Here is a 23304-nt window from a genome sequence, read left to right as displayed (position 1 = left end):
GAGCTTGTGATGAGTGAGGGGGCTCGGCGGGGCTGGAAGTCCCCCGCTCCACCGGAGGTGTCCGACGGGAACTGGGGACCGCTCTTGCTGCAAGCCCCGCGGTACCCGCTCCGACCCAAGGCCCAGCCTAACCCAAAGATCACCTAGGGATTTACACCGGGTACCGGAGCAGACAGCAGAGCCCTACCCTTCAGCGGCACCAGGGTTTGCTTTTTCGTTTGAAGCCCTGCAGCAGAGGCTCATCCCACACACCGCTGCAGCATCCTTGGGTGCAGAGAGAATACCGGGTCCTGTGGCACACTCGTCCCTTGGGAGCTGCCCCCCGAGGCAGTGCTGACCTCCCGGGAGCTCTGCTGTGCTCTTAGGTGAGGTTGCATTAAAGCCAGGTCTTTCAGCACATCTTGCCTGACCTGGCACCCCAAAACCCAGGGAGCTGACCCAGGGGCTGGGTGCTTTACTGCTGTGCCCAGCAGGACAGCATCGCAAGATTCTGCACAGAAATACATTCCCATTCTTTTGTCCTGCCCAATTTTAAGGGACAAACCTCTGAGGAAGAGCAGACCTCACAGATCTCAGTTTCGTTTTCTTGCTGTTATTCTCGCTGCTTTGTGAACCAATTCCTTTCTATCTGCAGTTCAGTCACATCTAGACCATTACTGGTTACTCCCTTGTTGCAGCGATCTCCTATTTACTCTTCCTGACAGAGCAAGAGTACATTTCCTGGAATAACAGGGAGATGCAATTAGGGAACAGGAAATAATTATGCACCTTTGCTACGCCACGAGGCACCTCCAAGCCCAAGGTCTCCCTAACAGGACCTGGAGGGAAGGAATCAGATCCCAGGCATGCAGTGAGAGCAGGCAGAGCTACTGCAATGAGAGATCTCCATTTTAGAGAGTAAACCACATGCTAATCGATGAAGGTCAGGAAGAGGTTTTCCTTGAAGGCTGAGGTGTTCCTTACTGCTGCGGCTGCTCTTGTTCAAGGTAATCAGTGCTAACCAGCAGCAGGGCCTGGCCTCAGGCAGCAGCTACACGCAGATTTGTTTATGTTTCCCCTAGGAATCGCATCCCTATTTCTTTAACCCCGAAGGGCATTCTGCTCTCTGTAAGGGATTGTTGCGACAGGAAGCATTTGCCAGCACAGCACTTTTGCCCCTCACCATCCCCTCTGCTGCTGTGGTGGTGGGACCTGGGGGGATAAGAAGGGCTTCATCCACCTCTGCCCCTCTCTGGCTGTACAGGGGGACCTCAAAGGGCCATCCCAAAGCGCTCTCCTGCCCCAAAGTAATGCTCATCTTCCCAGCAGAGACCGGTCCTACAGGATCTTAAGCTCTCCTGATGATGGAGGCACCCGCATCTCCCCACAGCTGCCAGGTAGCGGGGAGCCTGCATGAGAGCTGGGACACAGCACCCCAGCTTGCATGGTCCCTCCATCACCGGTGTCTGCAGAGCTCACCTAGTGGCAACCTTGAGTGTCCTTACTTATGTCATCCCCAGACGATGCCAATAAAGAGGATTTTAGACTTCAGCCCAGGCAGGGATGTTATTCATTCCCAATGAGCTGACTTTTCGCTGCATAAAACATATAATCCAGACTCAAATCAAAGCAAGGTCAGTGCAGTGGCTGGCCAGCCTGTCTCTGGGGGGTTAGCATGTTATTTCAAAGACAAATCAATCTCTTTTTCCTCTCCCTCTTCATCAGGACATTTGTTGCTCCCCGTTCCTGCTCGTGCTTTTCATTACTGCCTTGACTTTCACCAAGGGGGGGGAGCTGCTCCTCCCAGAGAACACTGACAGACCTCTTCTCCCTGGGGAAGGATGCAAAATGTCAGCCTCCCGCCCAGCCCCTGATGCTGCTCATTCAGAGCCTGGAACCAGGTACATCAATAATTCACCGCACGCCTTCCGGAGCCCGGCCATTTGCTGAGCCTCTACGACTGGCAGCCCTGGTTCCCTCCTGGCTTCAAGGCTGTTTGATCACGGTCTGCCCATGCTGTGACCCACCAGCTCCAGCTCTTCTGGCCTGAGTGATGGCATTATTCGGTGCTGAATTTTCACGCTGGCCCCAGAAAGCATCTCGGTTTGAGTCCCTGGGTGGATATTTACTGACCAGAGGGAGCTCCCATGGCTCTATGCTGCAGTTAGGCAGCCCTGCAGTGCAATATCGTGGGAAACTCTTTGGGTGCCAGCTTGGTCAGAAGCCCAGCTTTAAGTTGCAGGTGCTGTGGGACAATAATTGCACTCTCCTCTTGCTACAAACTAAATTGAAGAGCCTTAAAAAAGGGAGAGGAGAAGAGCGCTGCTGAGATGCCCCCTGCGGGTTTCCTGGTACCTGTGCTTTGTTTTGTGGCAGACAAGGTAAGTGCTGGTAGGTGCCACATCTCAGCCAAAGGGATCTCACCTCCTTGTCCACCTGAACACCTTCGTGTAGCTGCTCTCCTCTCCCCACCATGCCCAAACCCCATCCTCAGCAGAAAGCCTGCCTTTCCCTGGGCATTGTTCCCTCTCTCGGGTGCTCCCATGCGTCTTTGACATTGCTTTGCCTCTGAGCAGTCAATGTGGTGCCAGCACTGGCTGAGCCTTGCAGAGATGACAGTAAAGCTTTGCAAGACTCAGTGACCACCAAGGAAGTCCTCTGATGACAGAGGAAGACACAGAAGTGCAGCAGGAGCTTTATGACCAGCTAAGGATGGGAAAGGAGACGGGTAGCAGAGTGCAGGCAGGCACCAAGCTCTGGCTCCAGCCATCCAGAGGATTTGCTGCTCTGAAGCAGCCGAAGCCAAGTTTATCAGCAGCCAAGCTCCAGTCCTAGGCACTCATTGGAAGTATGGCTCTTTCAGCCTTTTCAGTGTTGATGATGCTATTCAGAGCAGAGGCGGGAGGGCAAGGACATGGGAAGTAATGCAGACTATAACTCCCCTGCCTTAATGCACTCAGGATCTTTCCCTAGGATAGTTATTCCTTACCATCCCTATGGATCCAATGTCCAGGAAGAGACAGAGAGCATTTCCTTATGAAATATTCAGTCTTGCAAGCAAGAAGAGGAATACTTCAGTTTGGTTGCCCATAGTGTTGAGCCCCATTTTTAGATTCTCCAGTGCCCAGCAATGTCTCCAACAAGCACAAGCCTGAGCTGGAGCTTCTTGCCATCAAGCTGTTTGAATCCCCCATGGATTCTCCACTGACTCATTAGTGCTGAGTTATTGCTGTGCTCCTCTTTCAGCAGGGCCTCTAATAAAGTTGCTTTTCGCTAGCCAGGCAGTTCTTTTATGAAACTTTCCACAGCTGACAATCCCAGGGACCTCCTTCAGGTGTGACTCAAAATTGTACTCAAAAGAGAAATGCAAGGACTAAAAGTGCCATCTCCCCTCTCCAAGCACAAGCTGAATTCACAGATCTGGTGCGGGATTGGCTGCTCTTACCTTCACTTTGACATAGGAACATCTCTGCTTGCTGTAGGTTCCTGTATCTGCTCTGGGATGAATGAGTTTAAAGCAGGGGATGCTCAGAGTGCTGCAGCTGCATTATCCTTCGTCTACTGTCAAGGGAGAAGCTCCTTTGTACAGCTGGAGAGGGGGCACCCAGGAGCAGAGGGGAAGGAAGAACAAGGGAACAGCACTGAGGAAGGGAATAAAATGGAGCGAGGTGCTTGGGTACCAGGTATGAGGCTGGGATCAGGCAGATCCGGACAATCCCTTGTATCCTACCAGAGAGTTGTGGCTGTCAGGAGCTGTTGTTCCCTCTCTCCCACACACACATGTCAGTACATCTCTGGCTTGCCAGGGCTGCCTTCCCCCAGCCCCCATAAGATGATCAAAGTGCTGAGCCTCTGCCGAGCCACGGAGATTTCTGCACCCTTCCAGCAAACGCATTTGCTGTGCAGGCCAGCAATTAAGGATGGAGGAGCGGTTGGGCAGGGACCCTGGGCTTCCAGGAGGAGCAGTCACCTCCCTGCCACACAGCCTAAAAGCACGGAGTGCTGCAGAAAGTTACCCAGCCACTCACAGAGGCAGCGTCCATCCCAGCCAGCCTGGTTGCCGCGGGGCTGAGCTCAGCAGAAAGCAGCCCCCCGCTCATTACCCCCCTCCCAGCAGCTGAAGATCCCTCTCCTTAATTAGAGATGCTAAAATAACCGGGAAGTCATTTTGCAGGCTATAGGAGTATGAATAAATGATGGCAAAGCGAGGCATAAACAGCGCTCCTGTTAGCCTTTGGCACCAGGTCTACCCTGGCTTCGGAGATGGGAGCTGGTCACAGCATCCAGCCGGGTGGGAAGTCAGTCAAGCTCATCCCACTGCCCTCCATCACGCAGGGTTCTGCTCCCCTTCCCTGGGCAGAGAACTGACAGCAGATAACACTATAACCCCTTTGCATCATCCCAGCCTTTTACCCTCCAAATTTAACACACTTTGCAAATGGTCGTTCAAATGTAAGTAGTTCTGTGTGGGGAATGGTCTTTTAGGAAAGGAGGGAGAAATTAAACCAGTGGGAAACAACACACTGCACCAGCTTCATTTGTTCAGGAAAAAAAACAAAAGGTCTGTAATGGAGAGAAGATGAAATACAGATTCTATGAGCTAAAAACAGCAGAAGAGGCTGAAAGCTGGACAAATTTGGGCTCAAAGAGAAGCTACTAAATCTCACCTATGGAGAGTAATTAATGCCAGAACAAGGGAGCAGTGAAGCCTGCCTTGGATGAAGGCACAAAACCCAGGCATCGGCTGCTGGGGTGAGCAGACCTGCCTGCCCAGGCCCATGCCACTTCCAATGGGCACACGAGGCACAGCTGGTTGGTTGAGAGGCTACAATCCCCCATGGCTGATTGGCTGGGAGGTTACAAGACCACATGGTTTATTGGCTGGGAGATTACAAGGCTCCATGGTTGATTGGCTGGGAGATTATAAGGCTCCATGGTTGATTGGCTGGGAGATTACAAGGCTCCATGGTTGATTGGCTGGGAGGTTGCAAGGCTCCATGGTTGATTGGCTGGGAGGTTGCAAGGCCACATGGTTGATTGGCTGGGAGATTACAAGGACACATGGTTGATTGGCTGGGAGATTACAAGGACACATGGTTGATTGGCTGGGAGATTACAAGGCTCCATGGTTGATTTGCTGGGAGGTTGCAAGGCCACATGGTTGATTAACTGGGAAGCTACAGTGCCACAGAGCTGATTGGTTGGTTGGCCACATCACTGGATGCTCATTGGCTGTGTGGCCTTCATTACTGTATGCTGATTGGCTGGGTAGTCAGGGAAAGTGAAGAAAATAATGGGGCTTTAAGCAACCTGCTCTAGTGGAAGGTGCCCGTGCCCATGGCAGGGGGCTGGAACTGGGTGGGCTTTAAGGTCCCTTCCAACCCAAACCAGTCTGGGAGCCTATGAAGTGGAAAAACCAGCTTTGACAGAAGTCAAATCATTTCAGCCCAATCTGTAAGTTTTCTCCTCGTGCCTGGCACTGCTGGGGCTTTACAGTCGGCTGCATTGTTTTGTCAGTCCTACCGAGCTGCTGTTCCTCAGGCACTGCTAGGACCGGGATCATTGCTGTCACGTCTGCCATCATCCCGGGCCACTCAGCATCAGGAGACACCCGGAGCTCCTGGTCTGGCTCATTCCTTGTCATCCATTTCACCAATTTATTCCAAAGTCACAGAATCACAGAATGGTTTGGGTTGGAAAGGACCTTAAGATCATCCCGTTCCAACCCCCCTGCCATGGGCAGGGACACCTCACACTAAACCATGTCACCCAAGACCATGTCCAGCCTGGCCTTGAACACTGCCAGGGATGGAGCATTCACAACCTCCCTGGGCAACCCATTCTAGTGCCTCACCACCCTCACAGTAAAGAACTTCTTCCCTAGATCTAACCTGAACTTCCCCCTAAGTTTTAACCCATTATCCCTTGTCCTCTCACTACAGTCCCTAATGAACAGTCCCTCTCCAGCATCTCTGTAGGCCCCATGGGTCTCATTTCAATGGGTACATCCATGTAGGAAAAACAGACTCCAGCCTGGGATCTCTTCAATAGTAAAAACCAACAAACATCATTAACTTGGCTTTTCTTTTATAGCTTTACCAGGGCTCTCACAGGAACCAAGGAGCTGCCCCCCTAACTCAGGATCTGTATCTTTTCAGTAGCCATTACTGTGCTCTCTCCGAGGCTGCTCCATGGGTTTGTCCTCTTCCTTCAGCTCCCTTACAAGATCAGGCATCCTCCTCATGCCAGATGCTCCTTTCACTCCCTGCAGTGTGGAGTGCCCACGTGGAGACCCACTCGTGAGGCCAGATCCCAGCACTACCCCCAGCATAACCAGTCCCCAGGGGGACAAGGGGAGGTTGCACCACGCAGACCTTCCCTTTGACAGCCCAGCTCCCCTCCGCAGCACCGTGTCCTCACACATCCCTGCGTGCAGGAGCCAGGAGCAGACGGTGACATTTCAGCAGAGGTACTGGCAGTTCCAGTACGAGGCTGTGCCACTTGAAGCCGCCCAACACAAGAGCAGGATGTGGTGGCTCAGCTGGAATCCCAGCATCGCACCCCACTCGACTTGAGCAGAGACAGAGACACAGCAAATCTCCCTTCACATGGCAGCGAAAAAGGGATAGCTTGCTAGCTGCTTTTGTGGCAGGAAGACAAGAGGAGAAGGGCTTAGGAAAGCTCCTAGGAACACAGGGACCAGCACAGGATCCAGTCTCAGCCTTGGGCTTCAGCTCTGTGATGCAAACTGTGCATGTTGGGCTGGTGAGATGTGTCTATCCTAGGGTGCTGGTTGGGCTTTTTCTGCTCACACTGGGCTCCTTTCAACCCTCAGATCAACATCATAAATAACAAAAGCAAACTGTGCCCTCTGTGCCATCGTACATCGGCAGCGAGCAAAGGTAGGGGCTAGAAACAAGCAACACAGAGAAATGGCTTTTGTCCTTGCTCAGTGATGGCAGGACAAAGAGAGGAGGTGAAGCCACACAAAGCTGCACCAGGGAGGCACTGAGAGCACCTATGTGGGGATGAGAGCCTTGAGGCTCTCACGGGGCTGCGGCTCCACCTCTGCCTCCACCAAATCACTCTGGATGCACCAGGAAGGAGAGGAAGAGCTGGAATGGGTCTCCTGTAGGTCAGGAAATGGCCAGGCAGAGACTTGGAGGCCTTTGGAGGGAGGAGAGAGGTTACAACAAAGGAGAGCAAACCTTTTCAATGCACCTTTGCTCTAGAGGCAGAGGTGCCTCCACCCTCTGCCTCTGGGGACTGCTTTGGGGTGAATCTGTTCTCGCTCTGCCAGCAGAAAAAAGATGGGGCATGCCAAACAATGGGGCTTTGAAAACCTGGGGACCAGGCTCTGCCCCACTGGTGGCCTCATGGCCAGCAAGAGCCCATGACTAATGCTGGGGAGGGAGATGGAGATGAACAAGGCCAATACCCAATGCACTTCCTCAGCCCTGTCCTCATCAGCCTCCAGCACTGGTGGCCACACACGCAGGGGACACGAGTCACTGGGGCTGGCTCATTCCTGCAGCTGTTTCTCTGCCCTGTCCCATCTCCTCGGGTGACGCCGCTGTGGGATGACTCTGGGACTGCTCACCAGGGACGTCAGCAAGTTGGCCAAAGCTGGAAATGATCTCTCCAGCCCTCACTCCCCAGCCCCTAACCCATGATGGAGATACACAGCTGCCATTCCCAGGCAGCAGCGTTCACCCTCAACCCCACAGAAGCAAGAGGGGCCCGGCTGGGGTGGACTTGGGGGACAGAAATGCAGCCACTCTCATGTATTTTGCCTAACAACAGTGATCTCTCTGTGTATTTTCATTCTGTTTTCCTAGGCTCAGCTGCCTCCTCAATGAGATGTTTCCAAAGCAGCCTGGATTGGCGGCACGCCAGCCCCGCTGCCAGATGAATGGGCGGAGGAGGAGGGACCCATTCCTCTTCTTGACACAGCATCACTGTACAAGAGGCCTCTGTTGACATTAGAACTGGCTGTTCCCTTCTCTCCCAAGAGTATCGGCCTGGCCCTCAGCAGGAGCAGCACACAGGGCCAAGGATGCATGTGATGTGGAACTGGGATCTGTCCTTCTCCAGGGTGGTGGCATAGGGTACCAGGGTAGTGCAGCGCATCCTCCTCCAGGGTGATGGTACATCCATGGACACCCGGGTACCACAGTGCATTCTCCTTCGGGGTGGTGGCACAACCACAGGCACTAGGGTACTGTGGAAAAGCACTGCTAGGACCTGAAGTCAGCCCTAGTTTCTTTCCCTGCATCCAAGCTGCTGAGCCAGCCCCTGACAGCTGAGCACTCCTTGGGGCTCCCTGGCTCCTGCACCCACTCCCTGAGACATCAGGGATGTGAAGAGCCTGTTAACTCCCCAAAAACACCTTTCCTCCACCCCATGCAGAACAGAGCACCACAGGAGTGCAGACACTGACATAGGTTTTGCAGAGCTCCAGGTCTCCTTTCAGGGGAGAGTGATGCCATGGGGGCCCCAAACACAGCACCCACAAACCCTTCAGGCCTGTGGACAATACTGTATGGAGCAGCATTAGCTTTACCCTCAACCTTTGTCATTACTCAGGCGTGTAGGACTTCACCCTAACAGTGTCACAGCTCTTCCCCCAGCTTCAATTTCACCACCTGAAGCAAAATACCAACCCAAGCCTTCAGGGCTGGAAGTCCATCTGCTGGGAGGTAACGAAGTGCTACTGGACTGCCCACCCAGCACCAGACGTTATCCCTATGTAGGCCACTGCTAATTGCAGATCTGGTCATTAGCAAGAGAATGCAAGTCTATGTATGTCCCACTCATCATCTGCCACCTCCTTGACAGGAGCCTTTAGGAGCTGTGCAAGGAAAGGATGTGGAGCTTAACACAAGGGCTGAGGAAGCATCGGAAGGCAAAAGAAAGAGGTAAAAGTCATCAGCATCATTCCAGCGCACACCTCTCCCCCTGTGGCATCGCCTGCTGGTGGCCAGCACCCAGCTGCTGCAAGCCATGGGCGGGAGGCTGGGTCAGAGCAGCACACAGCAGACTGCTCCCAGCAGCCATGGAGGGGCGAGGGCTCTGCCTGCATCTGGAGGAAAAGAGGCCAGCCACGCATGGATAAGATGAATTGGTTGTCTCAGCAGCACCAGCAAAATGAGTGAGAGCAGCGGAGCCCGTGAGGCCCGGCCTGCTTTGTTTCAATTACAGCAGCTGCCAGAAGAAAAAGATAACCTCAATATTGATGGCAGGAGCAGCAGACAGAGGTGCCCTTGCGGCTGCTGGAGCAGGTAGAGGAGGAAGGGGGAGGAGGAGGAAGAGGGAGGGAGCAAGAGAGATGAAGAAGGGGAACAGGGGCTCAGCCAGCAACCCATGGGAGAGCCTGGCTGGCTCCCCTGGGCTGGTGAGAAAGACCAACCTGATCCCGTTGTTCTCATTCCCGTGAGGAACAGCTCCTCTTCACCCTGGCTCTTGCCCCAGTCGCTGGGCAGAGCATTCCCTGCAGAGACAGGGTGTAGGGGTGCAGAAATCCAGCTCAGAGCATCAGCAGGACACACACCACACACGGCACCACGTAACACTGAGCAGAAAAGGCATCTCTTTGCTCCTCACTAAGGCTGTGGAGCCTTGAGAGATGGAGAGTTCATGGCAGGCATTGAGTGGGGCTGTTTGGGATAATGGATTGAGCTGGAGTGAAGTGCTATGGGGCTGAGTTGAAGGCATGGGGCAGTGCAGGCTGCCTACCAGGGGTGCACCCAACTTGAGGGCTGGGGAGCTGCACGATATGCTCACAGTGGGGACCGGTCTGGGCACTGGAGCCACGATGCCCGAGGTGACTTTGGGCTGTGTGTGGGAACTTTGGCCCCACAAGAGCAGCTCAGGGCAGGCACCCCAACATCACACCTACAAACAGGGATTGAGGTGTCTGGCCAAACTTCCCCCTTTGTGGTGCAGGTAAATGCGCTGCCCTGGGTGGGACTAAGCAGGAGGAGGTATCCAGAAAGCATGAAGAGATGGGGTCTCTTTGATCTTCGACCCCTTTACCTCTGCACAAGGGAATGTAAATCACTGCCAGCTCTATGGGGTCCACATCCCCCAAAGATGTGTGCTCTGTGCCCACCAAAAAGCCCAGGGCCAGCCTGTCCTGGGTGAGCTTCCTGCAGTCTCTGGAGGAGGAGCCCCACCAAAGACCAGGCTGAGCAGGGTTCGCTTCACAGAGGCTTTATTCACTCTGGATATCAGCATCATTTTCCCATCTCCCACAGCAGAGACCCCAGCATCCTCACCCCGTCCTCCCAGGGCTGTGGGTCCTGGATACAGCCCCTAGGTCTCCACGAGGGGACAAGGCCACCATCTTGCGGCCGCCCATCACCACTGCACATACCCGTGCGCAAGGCTTGGGGGGGTCCCCAGAAAGTGGCAGCTATGGGGGTACAGGGTTTAGACCATGGGGACCTGCGACTGGTGCCCGCATCCCCTGGGATCACATCCTGTGGAGCACACGCTGTCCCTCCCCTCGCTCCGGGACACCCCGGGGTGCCAAGGATGAGCAGAGTGTGCCAGCAGTGCTGCTCCCACCCCAGCTCCGGCCCTTCCACCCCTGTCCTGCTGCCCCGTGCAGTGTCAGCCAGCAGCGACCGGGACATCCCGGTTTGCACAGCAGGCTTCATGGAGCACGGGAAGGCAGGCAGTGGTGGAGGAGGGCTCAGAACCGAGCCCTGGGGCTGAGCATGCAGCACCCCACAGGGTCGGAGGGGGATTTTCATCCCTGGTCCCAGAATGGGAGCAATGACCCACATGGGGGATGCTGGAGGGGGCTATACCAATGCTGCTAGTGAGAAGCAGCCCAAAGTCAGTCCTTTCGTGCCTCTGGGAAGCGAGCTGGCCATGGTCTGCACACTACTGGGTTCTGCAAGGCTGCCCACCCTGGTTTAGTGCTTATTGTGCCTCCTTCTGCTTCTTCCCCTCATGATGGGGCTGGCCATGGTCCCCGTCGTGGCGGTGAGCATGGGTGGCACGTTCGTGGTCCCCACTTGGGTCTGTGGCTCTCTCACTGCTGACCCCGCTGTGATGGTGAGGACGGACGGGGTTGTGCTGGCGGATGGGGGTCTCCGTCTCCTTCCCCGTTGGTTTGGGAAGCGGGCTCAGGGTTGCAGGAGCCTCCGTGGTGCTGTTAGCCTGAGGAGAGCAACACAAGGGCTGGCGCAGGGTGTGAGTGCACACAGAGCCCTGCATGAGCCTGCGAGCACAAATCTGAGCTGGGATGAAGGCAGAGGAGCATCCATCACACAAAAGGCTGCACGGGTCAGAGCAAAGGCTCTCCTGAGCCTGGGAGGACAGGAGAGGCTGGAGCACATAGAGCAGAAACCTCTGTACCTACATCCCTTGGCTCAAGTTGTCTGTGGTTGAGGGAATTCCTGAGCCAGGAAAGGGACTCTGCAGTTAATATTTCCAGATGGATTTTTCCTAGGAGGTGAGCAATCACCTGCTGAGCCCAGAGCTATGGCCTTTCCTTTGCCCTGAGTGGGCCACCTCTGGTCCATGGCCTGCCCCTTTCTTACATCAGAACAGCCACAACCCTAGTTAGCTCTTCCAGACCCGGGCTATGACCCCATTAGTGCACTCCTTCTCCACTTGAAAGCTCTGACCTATTTAAGTGCCCTTACTCCAGACCTCTCATCACCTTCCCTCTCAACCACGGCTGAGTGCGGCTGCCAACCCGGAGCTGCCCCTGACATGAAGATAAGGTTGATGTGCAACACCAGAGGAGAGAAGGGAGCCGGCTCCAGCGAGCAGCCCTGCTCCTTACCTGCTGGGTGGCGTTGGCGTAGAGGGAGCAGTTGCCACAGAAGTCCTTGCTGTGGGTGAAGCGGATGGCCGACTCCACGTAGGGGAAGTGGAGGAAGCTGTAGGGCAGCTGGATGTGGAAAGCCAGGCGGCCACACCTGCGGGGAGATGCCATGGTCCAGCTCAAGCCATGGCATCAAACACCCCATAACCAGGGAAGCCCCAGCCAAGACGGGGCACACTCACCGGTCATAGACAAGGAAGTCATCCTTGTCACCCCCAAGGACCTGCCAGACATCGGGGTCCTCCGGCTCCGGCTGGAAGACAGGGATGCCGGGGGGGGCCTGGCGCTCCAGCTCCCTGACCATGGCGCGGGAGAGCGGTGCCTTCTCATTGACGATCATGTAGCGGACATCAACCGTGCCCTGCCGGGCCAGCTTGTCCTGCAGGCCCCCGAGGCTGCGGGATGGAGGCAATGGGATGGGGGTGCCAGGGTGGGGGGCTGTGATACCGCCCCTCAGTACAGCAGGGCTGGGTTTGGGGTAGGGGAGCAGGGCTCACCTGCGGGCCTGCTGCAGGCAGAAGTGTCAGCTGGCCTTCAGCAGAGCCACCACTGTCACCTGCCCCATAGCCCCCTCCATGGGGCTCAAGCCGTTGATGCTCCACGCCGGTGCCTCCTGGCAGAGCCGGCTGCTGTTGTCTGCCCCTTCGGAGGCTGAGGCCAGCCCCAGCCAGGCAGCCAGGGCCAGCACCAGCAGCCCCATCCTGGACCCTGGACCCCCTGGTAGGGGGGAACAGGGCATTAGTGTCCCCTCTGCCCCAGGGCTCAACATGATGGGGTCCCCCCAACCCCACTGCAATCCCAACTCTCTCCATGCACCCCCCTCCAGGACGGACAGAGACTGGTGGGCAGTGTTGGACTGGTCCCAGTGCAGCACTGGGAGCTGGGAACCACGAGTTGTGGGAGAAAACAAAAAGGGTGAGGGAATCATGGTGCCCAGCTCCTGACAAGCACAGCACCCTCACTGCAGTCTTCAGTGGCCACCCATTGCCACAGCTGAGTGTCCCCATCTGCCCCAAGCAGCAAGGCAATCGCTCCACGTATTAGGGGATGAAGGCCCTGCTTCCCCCATGGGTCTTCTCCACCCCGCTGACCCCAAAGCCCAAGCTCAACCTCAACCAGGGGTCTGTCTTTGTCCCAGAGGCAGGCAGGGATGCAGTCCCTGACACCTCGGCTACCAGTGGGGAGTTAGTGGGACTGGGATAGTTTCACCTTCAGGTCACCTTGAGAGTCTTTGCCTCCCCCACGACGCACTTTAGGGACGCACAGAGCCTTTAAAGCCCTGCTCCCCAATATCTGCCTGAAGCCCCTTCCTCTCACAGCCCCCCTAACCCAGCCCACCCCAAAATACGGGCATCCCTCCAGCATCCACATTTAATGGGCAGGGGGAGAACAATGGGGCCGGAACGGGAGCAGGGGGCTGCAGGGTTTGTTCAGGATGGATGGATGCATCTACCCCCAAGTGCCAGCCCTCTCCCCCCATGAGAACAAGCCCCGAGTACCGCACTTCTCACTGTGTCCTCTGGCCAGACCTCCCTCCTGCTGGCCCCAGCGGCTCCTGGCAATGCCCCCCCCGGCCCTGGGCTCCCTTTTATCTCTTGTCCACTCTCCCCGCCCAGGAGGGAGGAGAGGAGCTTGGCTGGAGCGGGGACTGCGCCTCGGGGGCCGCAACAAGGCAGGCACTGTCCCTGTCCCCCTCGGGGCCACGCAGCCCCGGGGTCCTGCTGCTGCAGCCGGCTCCGGCCTCGCTGGGGCAAAGCGGTGCCTGGTGCTGGGCTGGAGCAGAGGGTGCCAGGCAGTGCCACTGGGAAAGATGGCCAGGGCCGCTCGAACCCCCCCATGGGCACAGGAGCGACGGGGGCATTGCCAAGGGCACTGCTTGCAGTGAAGGGCTGCAGGCCCCGCACCCCTGGGGTGCCACAGCTCCCTGCCCAGCAGGATGGCACCCCAAAGGCCATGCTGGCCTGCTGTACCGTGCCACTACCGCTCTTAGACCCCACTGTGCCTGGCCCCACAGCAAGCCCCCGGTGTCCAGTCTCATGCCTCCTGCCCAGCCCCATGCCGAGGGGGCTGCGGTGGTGTGGAAAGGCTGCGTTCCCTTGGGAAATCGGCACCAGTGGGTTCTGCCCCTCCGGTGTGAGCAGGGGGAGGTCTCCTCTCTGGGCACACACAGATGTCTCCACAAATATTTGAGCAGGTTTATCGTCCCTGTGCTCTCCACAAACACATGATAAGGCCGGGACAGCAGCAGACACAGCGGGGGCAGCAGCACGGCCCAGACACATAAAGGGGGGAGATAGTCCTCTGAAAACAGCCATAAGGGAATTGCTGCCCTGCTGGAGGGGCTCAGACACGTCAGCAAGGACGTGAGGCCATGGGCTGTGGTCAGGGGTCAACCTGGTGCAGACCCATCCCATGACTGATATCAGACCCTTCACACGCACACTGCTCCCCCAGGCCAGCCCGGGCTCCCTGGGCACTGTGAAGCCCCCCGCACTGAGCAGGGCCACACACCCCACACTGCAAATCCTGCCCCAGCAGGATCCCAGCTGTCAGGAATGACCCAGCACAGCCATGAGCCATTTCACCTCCAGTCCCAGGGGACCCCACGCCACCACGGGGCTCCCCTCTCCCTTTGCTCACCCCCGAGCCGGTGGCCGCGGTGCGTGTGGTTATCAGCCCGCTTCCTGCCCTGCAAAGCCAGGCTGTACGCACTGCCAGCACCCTCAGCGTCCAGCCGCACACCCCTGCCTCCCACACCGTGCCAACGCAGCGTCACATCCCACCGGGAAGCCATTCCCATAGCAGGGCATTCCCCTTGCACCCTCCCTGCCACCTCCGGCTCCCCCCCCCCCCCCTCCGGCCAGTTGCATGCCGGGGAGGAGCGAACTGAACCGCCCCGGCCCGGCCCGGCCCGGCAGCCCCTTCGGCCGCAGCCTTGACCCCGGTGAGCCGCAGGCCGAGGGCGGGCGGGGGGGACTGGGCAAGGGCTGGGACAGGCGGCGGTGGGAGCGGGAGCGGGAGCAGAGCGGGAGGGAGGCAGCGGCGTCCGGCCCCTGGCCATGTGCTCAGCGGGCAGCGGCCCCAGCAAGGACCCTGCGCCCCAGGGTGCTGCGGAGCAGCCGAGGGTCCCAGCGGGCTGCGCTGGCCCCTGCTCCCCCGTGGCAGTTGGGGGTCGCAGCCCCAGCGTGGCAGAGCCCGGTGCCCTGCCTGTGCCTACTGGGGGGGGCTGGTGGAAGGGGATGTTTAAGCAGCTCCCCCCCCGCCCCAGTGCACCTCGGTGGGGTGAGGAAGCCTCAGTGGCATGCTGCAGGGTTTTGGACAGAGCCTTTTCCCGTCTTCATAGTGACGGGTATGTATGTGTGGGGATGGAGGTCACTTCTGCAGCGTCTCTCCTATTTCACCCACTGCACCCTAAAGCAAGGTCATTGCCCCGAGCCTGGTGCAGGGAGCACAGTAGCTCCGCACCGTCCTTGTTGGGGAGGGGAGAGCACATCAGTGATCCTGCTGCTCACCCCCACCGTTTGTGGACACCGCAGGCACAAGAGCCCTTTAGCTGTAACCAGTCCAGCTCCCTATTTACCAGTCCATCCTCCATCCAGGTTGCTGTTGCTGGAACAGAACATTTTCTCCCTGCCCAACCCTTGTCCCTATAGTCTTGCTTACACATGCAGCACATCTCCTTCACCCCGATTACCCCCAACCTCCTTGCAGCATCCTTCAGGGACAAAGGGCTCCAGCAGGGACCTGCAGGGTTGCAGCCAAGGCTTTCCTCCTGTGCAACCCCAGGCACAGATGTGCAATGGGGCAGCATAGCAAAGGGGTGGTTTTTGCAGTTGATCTAAAGCTGGGTACCCTTACACAGAGTGCATTGGCTTGTGAGACCCACTTACTTAAAATAGGCTCCTTTAAGGGGTGCAGATTTACATGCATCAGTGCCTGCAAATGCACTTGGGCTCCATGCAAGGTGGGGAATGGCTGCTTCCCATGACCAACAAACCCCCCTGACCCCATGCATCCTCCCCGCAGCCTGCCCAGCCATGGCAGCCTCGCTGAGCCGCCCCTTCTTCATCTCCCTCCACGTGCCCTACAGGCAGGGCTGGGCCCAGGACCTGGCCAACACCTTCCACTTCCAGCCCGTGGCGGTGCGGGAGACCCGGCGGGTCCGGCAGCTGGCTCTGTGCCGGGGATGCGCCCTCTTCCTCCTCAATGAGCGCCTGAACCCAGCGCCTGCCACCGATTCCTCCCATGAATTCCTCTACGACGTGGACCCCCGGCCCACCTTGGGCACCGCCTCCAATGTCTGCTTCGAGGTGGACGACGTGCCGGGGCTCTGCAGGCAGCTGCAGAGCCGGGGATGCTCTGTGCCAGTGCCTCCCACCGAGGTGAGGGATGACGGCGGGTCTGTCACCTATGGGGTGGTGAGCTCCGTTGTGGGCAACATCAGCCATACCCTTCTGGACCGATCCCGCTACCGGGGACCCTTCCTGCCCGGCTTCCAGCCCATGGGAGGAGCATCCTCAGCCCCAGGGGATGGGATCGAGATCACCCACTTTGACCACATCACGTACGTGTGCCGGCGGGGCGGTACGCGCGCGGCTCTGGACTGGTACCAGCGCTGCTTCGGCTTCCGACGCTTCCTGCTGAACCCGCAGGAGAGGCTGGACAAGGGGTACGTGCTTGGGGGGCAGGGGACGGGGATGCTGCTCCTTGCGCTGCAGAGCGCCCAGGGTGCCCCAGGACACGGCTGCAAGCTCGTCCTCGCTGAGTCCCTCTCTCGGGATGGCACCAACCAAGTGGACACCTTCCTAGAGCAGCACGGTGGGGCCGGGATCCAGCACGTCGGCCTCCGCACCACTGACATTGTGACCACGACCAGGACGTTGCAGCAGCGGGGAGCGCGGTTCTTTACACCCCCAGGCACCTACTACAGCCAGGATGGCAAAGCAGAGGAGATCCAGGGGGCTGGGCAGGACCCACACACACTGGCAGAGCTGGGCATCCTGCTGGACACCACAGCACCAAGGCACAAGGGCAGTGATGCTGCAGAGAGCCCTTCCCAGGAGTATCTGATGCAGATCTTCACCCATCCCATCTTCTCTGAAGAGACTTTCTTCCTGGAGCTCATTGACCGGCGGGGAGCACCAGGCTTTGGGGAAGGCAATATACAGGCACTGTGGAAAGCTGTGCAGATCTATATGGACCAGCAGCAGTAGTGGCAACACTGCGGTCCTCCTCCCTCAGCTCCCCATCCTCTCTGGTCCAACACAGCCCTGTAGGGATACCAGGGGCAGGGACTGAGGGACCAGATCAAGCCAGCGCCAGCTCCATGTGGGAGCACACTGCTCAGGGCCATGTCCAGCAGGACTCAGCATCCCCCATGATGGATGGTGATTTCTCTCTTCCCCGGGTTCCCAGTGATTTATTGACCTCACGTGAAGAACTTCTTGCCTTCATTTCATGTTAACTTAATGAGACTTGTTCTGTACTGCTATGAACACTGCTGAACCCCCCCTGCCATAGGGGGATGAGGGGCTGCCAGAGGGGAGCAGATAACGCAGGAGCCATGGACACTGCCACTCATCAATGGTTGCCACCAGAGCATGGCCAGCCCCTGTACAGGGCAAGCGATGGGCTCTTGCTCCTCTCCATTAAAGAACTTGCAAGCACTGCTTTGGTTTTACCTCTTCTCCCATTTAAGATGTGATGAGTGCCCCTCAAATCAGGCTTTCCCCAGTCCTGCAGGCCCTAAATTGAGGCCGCTTGCCCCTTGGACACCCCCAGGACAGGCCCCTGCCCCTGCCAGCCCCCAGCCTTGTGCCTTCGCAAGGCTGCTCCTGTGCATCACAGTCAGAGAAAAGCCACAGCCTGATGGAAAAGGGCAGGAGCCGTGCAGGGCCCAGGGCTGAGGCCTGCCCTCATTGCAGAGGTGCTCTGGGTGCCGCATTTGGGGTCACCAGCAGTTAATGCTCAGCTCCGGGACTGAGTAATCCCTTGCTGTCCCCTGCCCCGGTGCAGGGATCCTGCAGGCCATCCTCACATTCAACCAGGGGCTGCCCCACACCTCAGCTTGGGACAGTGCAACAGAGGCAGAGGCACTTCCAAAACCCACACACGCTTTAGATTTATTATTAGAAAGCCTGTGGCTCAGGTTCAGTAAAAACAAGTGTATAAAAAGGGCTGTGGGAGGCCGGGAAGGGGACAGCAGGATCCACAGATGAGGTGCATGCAGGGACAGGGCTGCAGGAGCAATGTGGCCACAGCCTTCCTGCTGCCACGAGCCCACAGTGCTGGAGCAGTGGTGGTATGGAGCCAAATAACCCCAGGAGGGCTCCAACCAAGGCAGGAGGGCAAGCCTGGCTCCGGGCACACCCAGTATCCTAGGGGCCACATCAAGGCACAGCTCCCCATAGGGGAGCCTGGTGGATTGTGCAAGGAACAGGACACTGTTCCAGGGCTGTGTACTGGGCTCACAGCAATACAGGGGAATGCCATAGGCACAGCCACAGGCAGGACTCACGGCAGCACAGGGCTCTGGTGGTCTCATGTTGAAGGTGCCATCATGGGGCAGTTGGTGGCCGGAGAAAGGCGCGGAGGGAGAGCTGTGTCCCAGGGCCGGTGCTGCCTGTGCCCTGTGCCTTTGCCCCTCGCTTCCGCTTGGAGCCCTATGGAAACACAGCAGGGCTCAACCCAACCCCACGGCCCCCATGGATCCCCTCTGGAGCAAGGGGACCCTGGTACTGGGGACATGCAGGGGATGCTCCTTGGCCTCAGCACAACCCCCAGGGGGACTCCAGCAATGCTCACCTGGCCAGGGTTGCTCCCCTTCTCTTGCTGCTTCCCACACACTTTCAGGACCTGAAGGAAGCACAAGAGAGCCCAGAGCTGATGAGCAGCCAGGTCCTGGAGCTGGGGCTGCCCACAGAGGTTGGGGGGATGCCAGAGGCTCTCCCAGAGCCCAGGAAGACTGAGGGAGGGGAGGAAAGGCCCCAGGGACCCCAGTACCTTCTTCATAGCTGTGGAGACAGCCGAGGCGTGGAATTCCTCCTCTGTCACCCAGCGGGATGGGGATGAGGCGGGGTCCAGGGTCACGTCCCCATCCAGGGACAAGGAGTAGACCACGTACGTCTGGTGGATGTGAGAGAAGATGTGGATGACCTGTGAGGGGATGGCAAGACATGAAAAGGGCTCGAGGTCTGCCAAGGCTCTGAGGAGTGGGGCAGGACTCAGGAGGGATGGCAGCAGTGAAAGGGGGAACCCTCTTCGCCCCGTGCTAAATCCCCCATGGCTGAGCACGGGGGACTCGCGCCGCATCCATCCAGCTCCAGGCCCACCTCTCCGATGAGCTGCAGGTCTCCAGCCACCACAGGCTGCCCTATCCAGGCCTGGAGGTGCTCTGCCAGTGCCTCCCTCTGCTTCTCCTCCTGTAGATCCTGAGCCAGGGGGAGACTTGGGAACTCCCACAGCCCAGCCAGGAGACCTGGAGAGGGTGCACGGCAGGGATGTGAGATGACAAGGGGCACATCTGGGGACGCTGAGCCCCACCATAGCCTGCAGGGGCTCCCTTCCCCATCTCAGCAGCATGGACATCGCTGGTGCATCCCTCCCCGAGGCTGCTCTGCCCCCCCATGCTGATGGGAAGGGGCAGCGCGAGGCCTTCGCCCCCCTCCCGCCCGGCCCCATCACCTGAGCTGGGTCTCTGCACGATGAGGTACTGGGGAGCCCCGCGGCAGCCCCTCCGCTCCAGCACGCACGTGGCCGCTCGCGCCACCCGCGCCTGCTTCTTGGCTGCTTTCCGGGGGAAGTTGGTGACCCCCAGGCTGCTGTCCCACGGCTCCGCGGCCGGGGGGCACAGGGGGCAGCCCCCAGCACCTGCAAACACCCAGGTAACGCTCGCCATAGGGCGCAGCCCAAGAGTTACATCAGGGCTGTCCCCAGGCGCTTACCACAGTCCTCAACATCAGGCACTGGGGTGGCTTTCCCAAGCAGCTTCTGAGAGGCAGAGGCCAGCTCCTTCTCCACCTGCAAGGAAGGGACAGGGATAAGGACAGGCTCAGCCACCAACCCACCCTGTCCCCATGCACGGTGACCCCCTAAGGCCTGATTCTGGGGCCATACTTGCCCTGAGCCGTGCTCGGCAGTGCTGTTTCACAGGGCACTCCCCGCACAGCGGGGCCTTGGGCACACACACAGTTGCTCCCAGCTCCATCAGGGCTTGGTTAAAATCCCCTGGGCGGCTCCTGTCTACCAGGGCATTGGCCATGTCCCTGGAAGAAACAGCAGTGAGCAATGTGGGGCTCTGTAGGGAGAGGGCTCAAGACCTTTGCCTGCCTCCTGCCTGTGAGAGGGGATGCTCTATCCCAAGCAGTTACAAGCAACACAGCTCCTTTCTCCACCATTCCCAGTAGCATCTGCTTCCCAAGAGCTCCCGCACCCCATGGATCTCTCCCTTTGCAGGCTCAGCTCCCCAGGGCTCCCAAGTGATCCTGCCCTTGGCCACCACCAACCACAGACACAGCTTGGAGCAGGGATGGAGCATCCCCCTTACCAGAGCCGGTCAATGACAGCCGGGCTGCTGGAGTCAGCACCAATGCACCGCAGCCGGCACAGGACCCGGATCACGTTCCCATCCACAACACCAGTAGCCTGGGACAAGGAGCAGGGATTACCATGCCAGGAGGTGCCTGTGCTCCCAGCAAGGCAGGCAGCTGGGGTGCTCCTGGGACAGAGGGAGCACACAAGGCCCTGAGGAGCCCCTGGTTTGTGAGACCCAACAGTGGGACCTGGGACACAGGACCACTGATGTCCAGCTCTCACCTGCCCGTATGAGATGGATGCGATGGCTGCTGCCGTGTACCGGCCCACTCCTGGCAGCAGCTGCTGCAGGTCCTCAGCTGTCCTGGGCATCCGACCGGCCAGCTCAGACACCACCTGGCAGAGAGGGGACGAGGTCAGGGGAGCAGCCAGGCTGTGTGTGTGACCCCCTTTCCCTGCGGTAAAACAGGATCCCAGCCTCTGTAGGCTTGGGCAGCAGCACACAGCCCCAGTGAGACAGGGCAGCTGTGAGCCAGCACCAACGCATGGACCACAGATGCCCCCACACCCCAGCACCAGGGCACCTTCCTCGCTGCCTCCTGCAGACGCTTCCCTCTCGAGTAGTAGCCAAGTCCAGCCCACAGCTCGTTCACCTCCTGCTCCAAGAGACACAGCACAGTGTTAGGAAGAGCCACGAGGGCAGGGAGAACACCCGGTCCTAGCAGTGCTCACCTCCAGGGATGCCTGTGCCAGAGCCTGCAGCGTCGGCCACTTCTGCATTATAGAGAGAGAGACAAGACAGGGACAAGCAGAGCCCTGCTCTGCAGCTGGGGTTCTGCCATAGCAAGCGGGTAAGAGCATAGAGGGGCAGCCTGCAGGCACAGGACTCCAGGACAGCAGTTACCTGCATCCAGCGGTTGTAGTAGTCGATCACTGTAGCCACCTGCGTCTGCTGCAGCATGATCTCCGACACCCACACTGCAGGGAGCAGGGCAGGGATCAGAGCAGAGGCATCACTGCCACACACATCAGCTATTGCCATGTTAGCACTGACTGCAAGCATTACACCAACATCCAACCCATGAGGCCCCTTCCCACCCTTCACCGTCCCCACTGGCTGCCATACAGGAGCTCCCTCAGGCCCCATGTGGGCTCTGCAACCCTCCAGCACCTTGCCAGGACGGTCAGTGACTCTTGTGGCCACTCCAAGATGGGAACTGAAGCCATATTTCCTCACCAGGCCACATTCCACATCCACGTCAGGAGGCCCCAGGGAGTGGAGCATCCCATGCACACCAGGATGCAGTCTCTGCTCCTCACCTGCATACGCCCGTCTGTCAGCATCTGGCTCAGTTGCTGCCTGAAAGGGGAAGGAGATAGACTATGGGAAACAAGGCGACACGGGGCCCCACTGCAGAAGAGACCTGCATATAAAATGAAATTGCTTTTGGTATTGTTTGAACACTGCATGGGAATCTGCAAGAAAACGTTTCCCCCAAGCAGTCAGAGGTTCTGAGTTCAGGGTGATCAAGTGACAGCCACAGCATCTTCTCCCTGATGGAAGATTCCATAGCAAGAGTTTACCTTAGAGCTTCAAAATTCCACCAGAGGAACCGTCCCACATCCAAGCTCCTCTACACAGAATCAGTCACAGGCAAATCCCATACAAGGGCCTCGCAGTTCCCGGCACCCCTCAGACAGGTGTTGCTGTAGAGCTGATGCCCACCCCCAGCACCCTGATCTCCATCCAGCCACTTGCTGCCAGGCTGAGCACTAACAAAAACGCTTGGCAGGCTGACAGCAAATACATGGAAAACCTTTTCCTTGGTGCCATGGATGCAGGAACAATATGGGTCTGAAAGACAACTGGGCTGTTACCGAAGAAAAGTTGGAGATTATGCTCAAGGTGTGTGGTCTCGCCCTGTGTCCTTCACTCTTTATGCCCCAGGACTGGCTACAAACTACCCGCTACAGAAGTGCCAGGACTGGCTGGGAGTATGATCCCCTTTCCAGCACCGTCTTCCATGCAGTTCAGGATGCACTGCACAGAGCTACACCGTGGTCACCTCAGCAACACCCCCTTAAGGCAGAGGGGCTGGTTCCCCACGTCCCGATGCTCCCCCTTACCCGTGTCCTCCAGGGAAGGTCCCGCTTGCACGTGTCGTACCAAGCGAGCAGATTCCTGCGCAGGGCCTCGGTCTCGGCCGGGTCACTGAAGAGATGCCGGGAGGACGGCGGGCCGGGCGCTGGAGCTGGGGCCGCTGCCGGGGAGCGGCACGGGGTCAAGCTCGGGCGTGGATGCAGAAGGGCTGCGGGGCCCGACTGCAGCACCACCGGGCCAGCTGCGGGACCCCGACGGACCCGCTGCCGGGCGGATGAGCACCGGCAGCTGCCGAGGCGGGGGGCGCCGCTCCCCGAGAGGACACCTCGCGTCCCCCCAGCCCCTTCCCCGCCACCAGGCACCTTTGCGGGGTGACGCGCCCTTCCTCCTCCGCCGCGCAGGCAGGGCCGCCCTCGAGCCGGTTCTCCGGAGCCCCCCGGCGGCAGCAGCCGCCACCCGGAGCTGGCTCATATCCAGCCGCTGCCCGCCGGGACCGGGAGCCGGGACGGCGCCACGTGAGACTTTCCCGGGTAAACGTTTCCCTCCCACCGCCCCGCCCACTTTCCGCGCCTCAGCCAATCGGAGCGAAGCGAGGGGCGGGCTGACTCACGCCCTCCCGGTCAGCCCGGGAGAAGGGGCGGGACCTCCTTCTCGCCGGAGCCAATCAGCGCTCCTGGGGAGAAACGAGGCTTCTTCCTTCTGTCGCCGGTCGCAGCGGCCTCCCGGAAGGACCCCAAGGGGTTGCCCAGTTAAGCGCCTGTTTACTTAAACAACAAATTTGGGCTGAAAAGGGGTTTTGGAGAAGAGACAAAAATCCCCGCTGGCTGCTGGCGAGAACCGGGCAGGCAGC

The 23304-nt window shown here is 58.6% G+C and overlaps 4 protein-coding genes across 8 annotated transcripts in view; 2 read left to right on the top strand and 2 right to left on the bottom strand.

Moving 5' to 3' along the window:
* The window catches only part of AKR1A1 (aldo-keto reductase family 1 member A1), a 455840-nt gene that overhangs the window by 259168 nt on the left and 173368 nt on the right, over positions 1-23304 (top strand). The gene's annotated exons all lie outside the window — the stretch shown is intronic.
* LOC133207789 (selenoprotein Pb-like) lies at positions 10176-12558 on the bottom strand. Its single transcript, XM_061344944.1, has 4 exons — positions 12319-12558; positions 12004-12216; positions 11780-11915; positions 10176-11148 (listed from the first exon to the last, which is right to left on the bottom strand). The coding sequence occupies exons 1-4, from the start codon at positions 12519-12521 to the stop codon at positions 10909-10911; spliced, it is 792 nt and encodes a 263-aa protein (XP_061200928.1). The 5' UTR covers positions 12522-12558; the 3' UTR covers positions 10176-10908.
* HPDL (4-hydroxyphenylpyruvate dioxygenase like) lies at positions 14686-17473 on the top strand. Its single transcript, XM_061344729.1, has 2 exons — positions 14686-14765; positions 15848-17473. Exons 1-2 carry the CDS (start codon positions 14690-14692, stop codon positions 17032-17034), a joined length of 1263 nt encoding a protein of 420 aa, XP_061200713.1. The 5' UTR covers positions 14686-14689; the 3' UTR covers positions 17035-17473.
* Positions 17918-23245, bottom strand: MUTYH (mutY DNA glycosylase). Of its 5 annotated transcripts, XM_061344943.1 has the most exons (16): positions 23099-23234; positions 22817-23067; positions 22481-22614; positions 21674-21713; positions 21258-21331; positions 21086-21127; positions 20938-21009; positions 20636-20749; positions 20367-20464; positions 19941-20085; positions 19765-19840; positions 19505-19690; positions 19153-19298; positions 18824-18976; positions 18626-18676; positions 17918-18483 (listed from the first exon to the last, which is right to left on the bottom strand). In XM_061344943.1, exons 2-16 carry the CDS (start codon positions 22923-22925, stop codon positions 18379-18381), a joined length of 1545 nt encoding a protein of 514 aa, XP_061200927.1. In that variant the 5' UTR covers positions 22926-23067; positions 23099-23234; the 3' UTR covers positions 17918-18378. The 5 variants fall into 5 exon arrangements, with proteins under 5 accessions (XP_061200927.1, XP_061200922.1, XP_061200925.1 ...); XM_061344938.1 differs by lacking the exon at positions 19941-20085 and having other exon boundaries at positions 19505-19710; positions 23099-23244; XM_061344941.1 differs by lacking the exons at positions 19941-20085; positions 20367-20464 and having other exon boundaries at positions 19768-19840; positions 23099-23245.

This window comes from Neopsephotus bourkii, unplaced genomic scaffold (genome assembly GCF_033783945.1).
Source record: "Neopsephotus bourkii isolate Nb327-2 ecotype Australia unplaced genomic scaffold, CSIRO-AGI_Nbou_v1 NB_234, whole genome shotgun sequence".
In the NCBI taxonomy this organism is placed as follows: domain Eukaryota; kingdom Metazoa; phylum Chordata; class Aves; order Psittaciformes; family Psittacidae; genus Neopsephotus; species Neopsephotus bourkii.
Note: the sequence above shows the minus strand (reverse complement) of the source record. Positions and strands in the feature narration are given on the sequence as shown.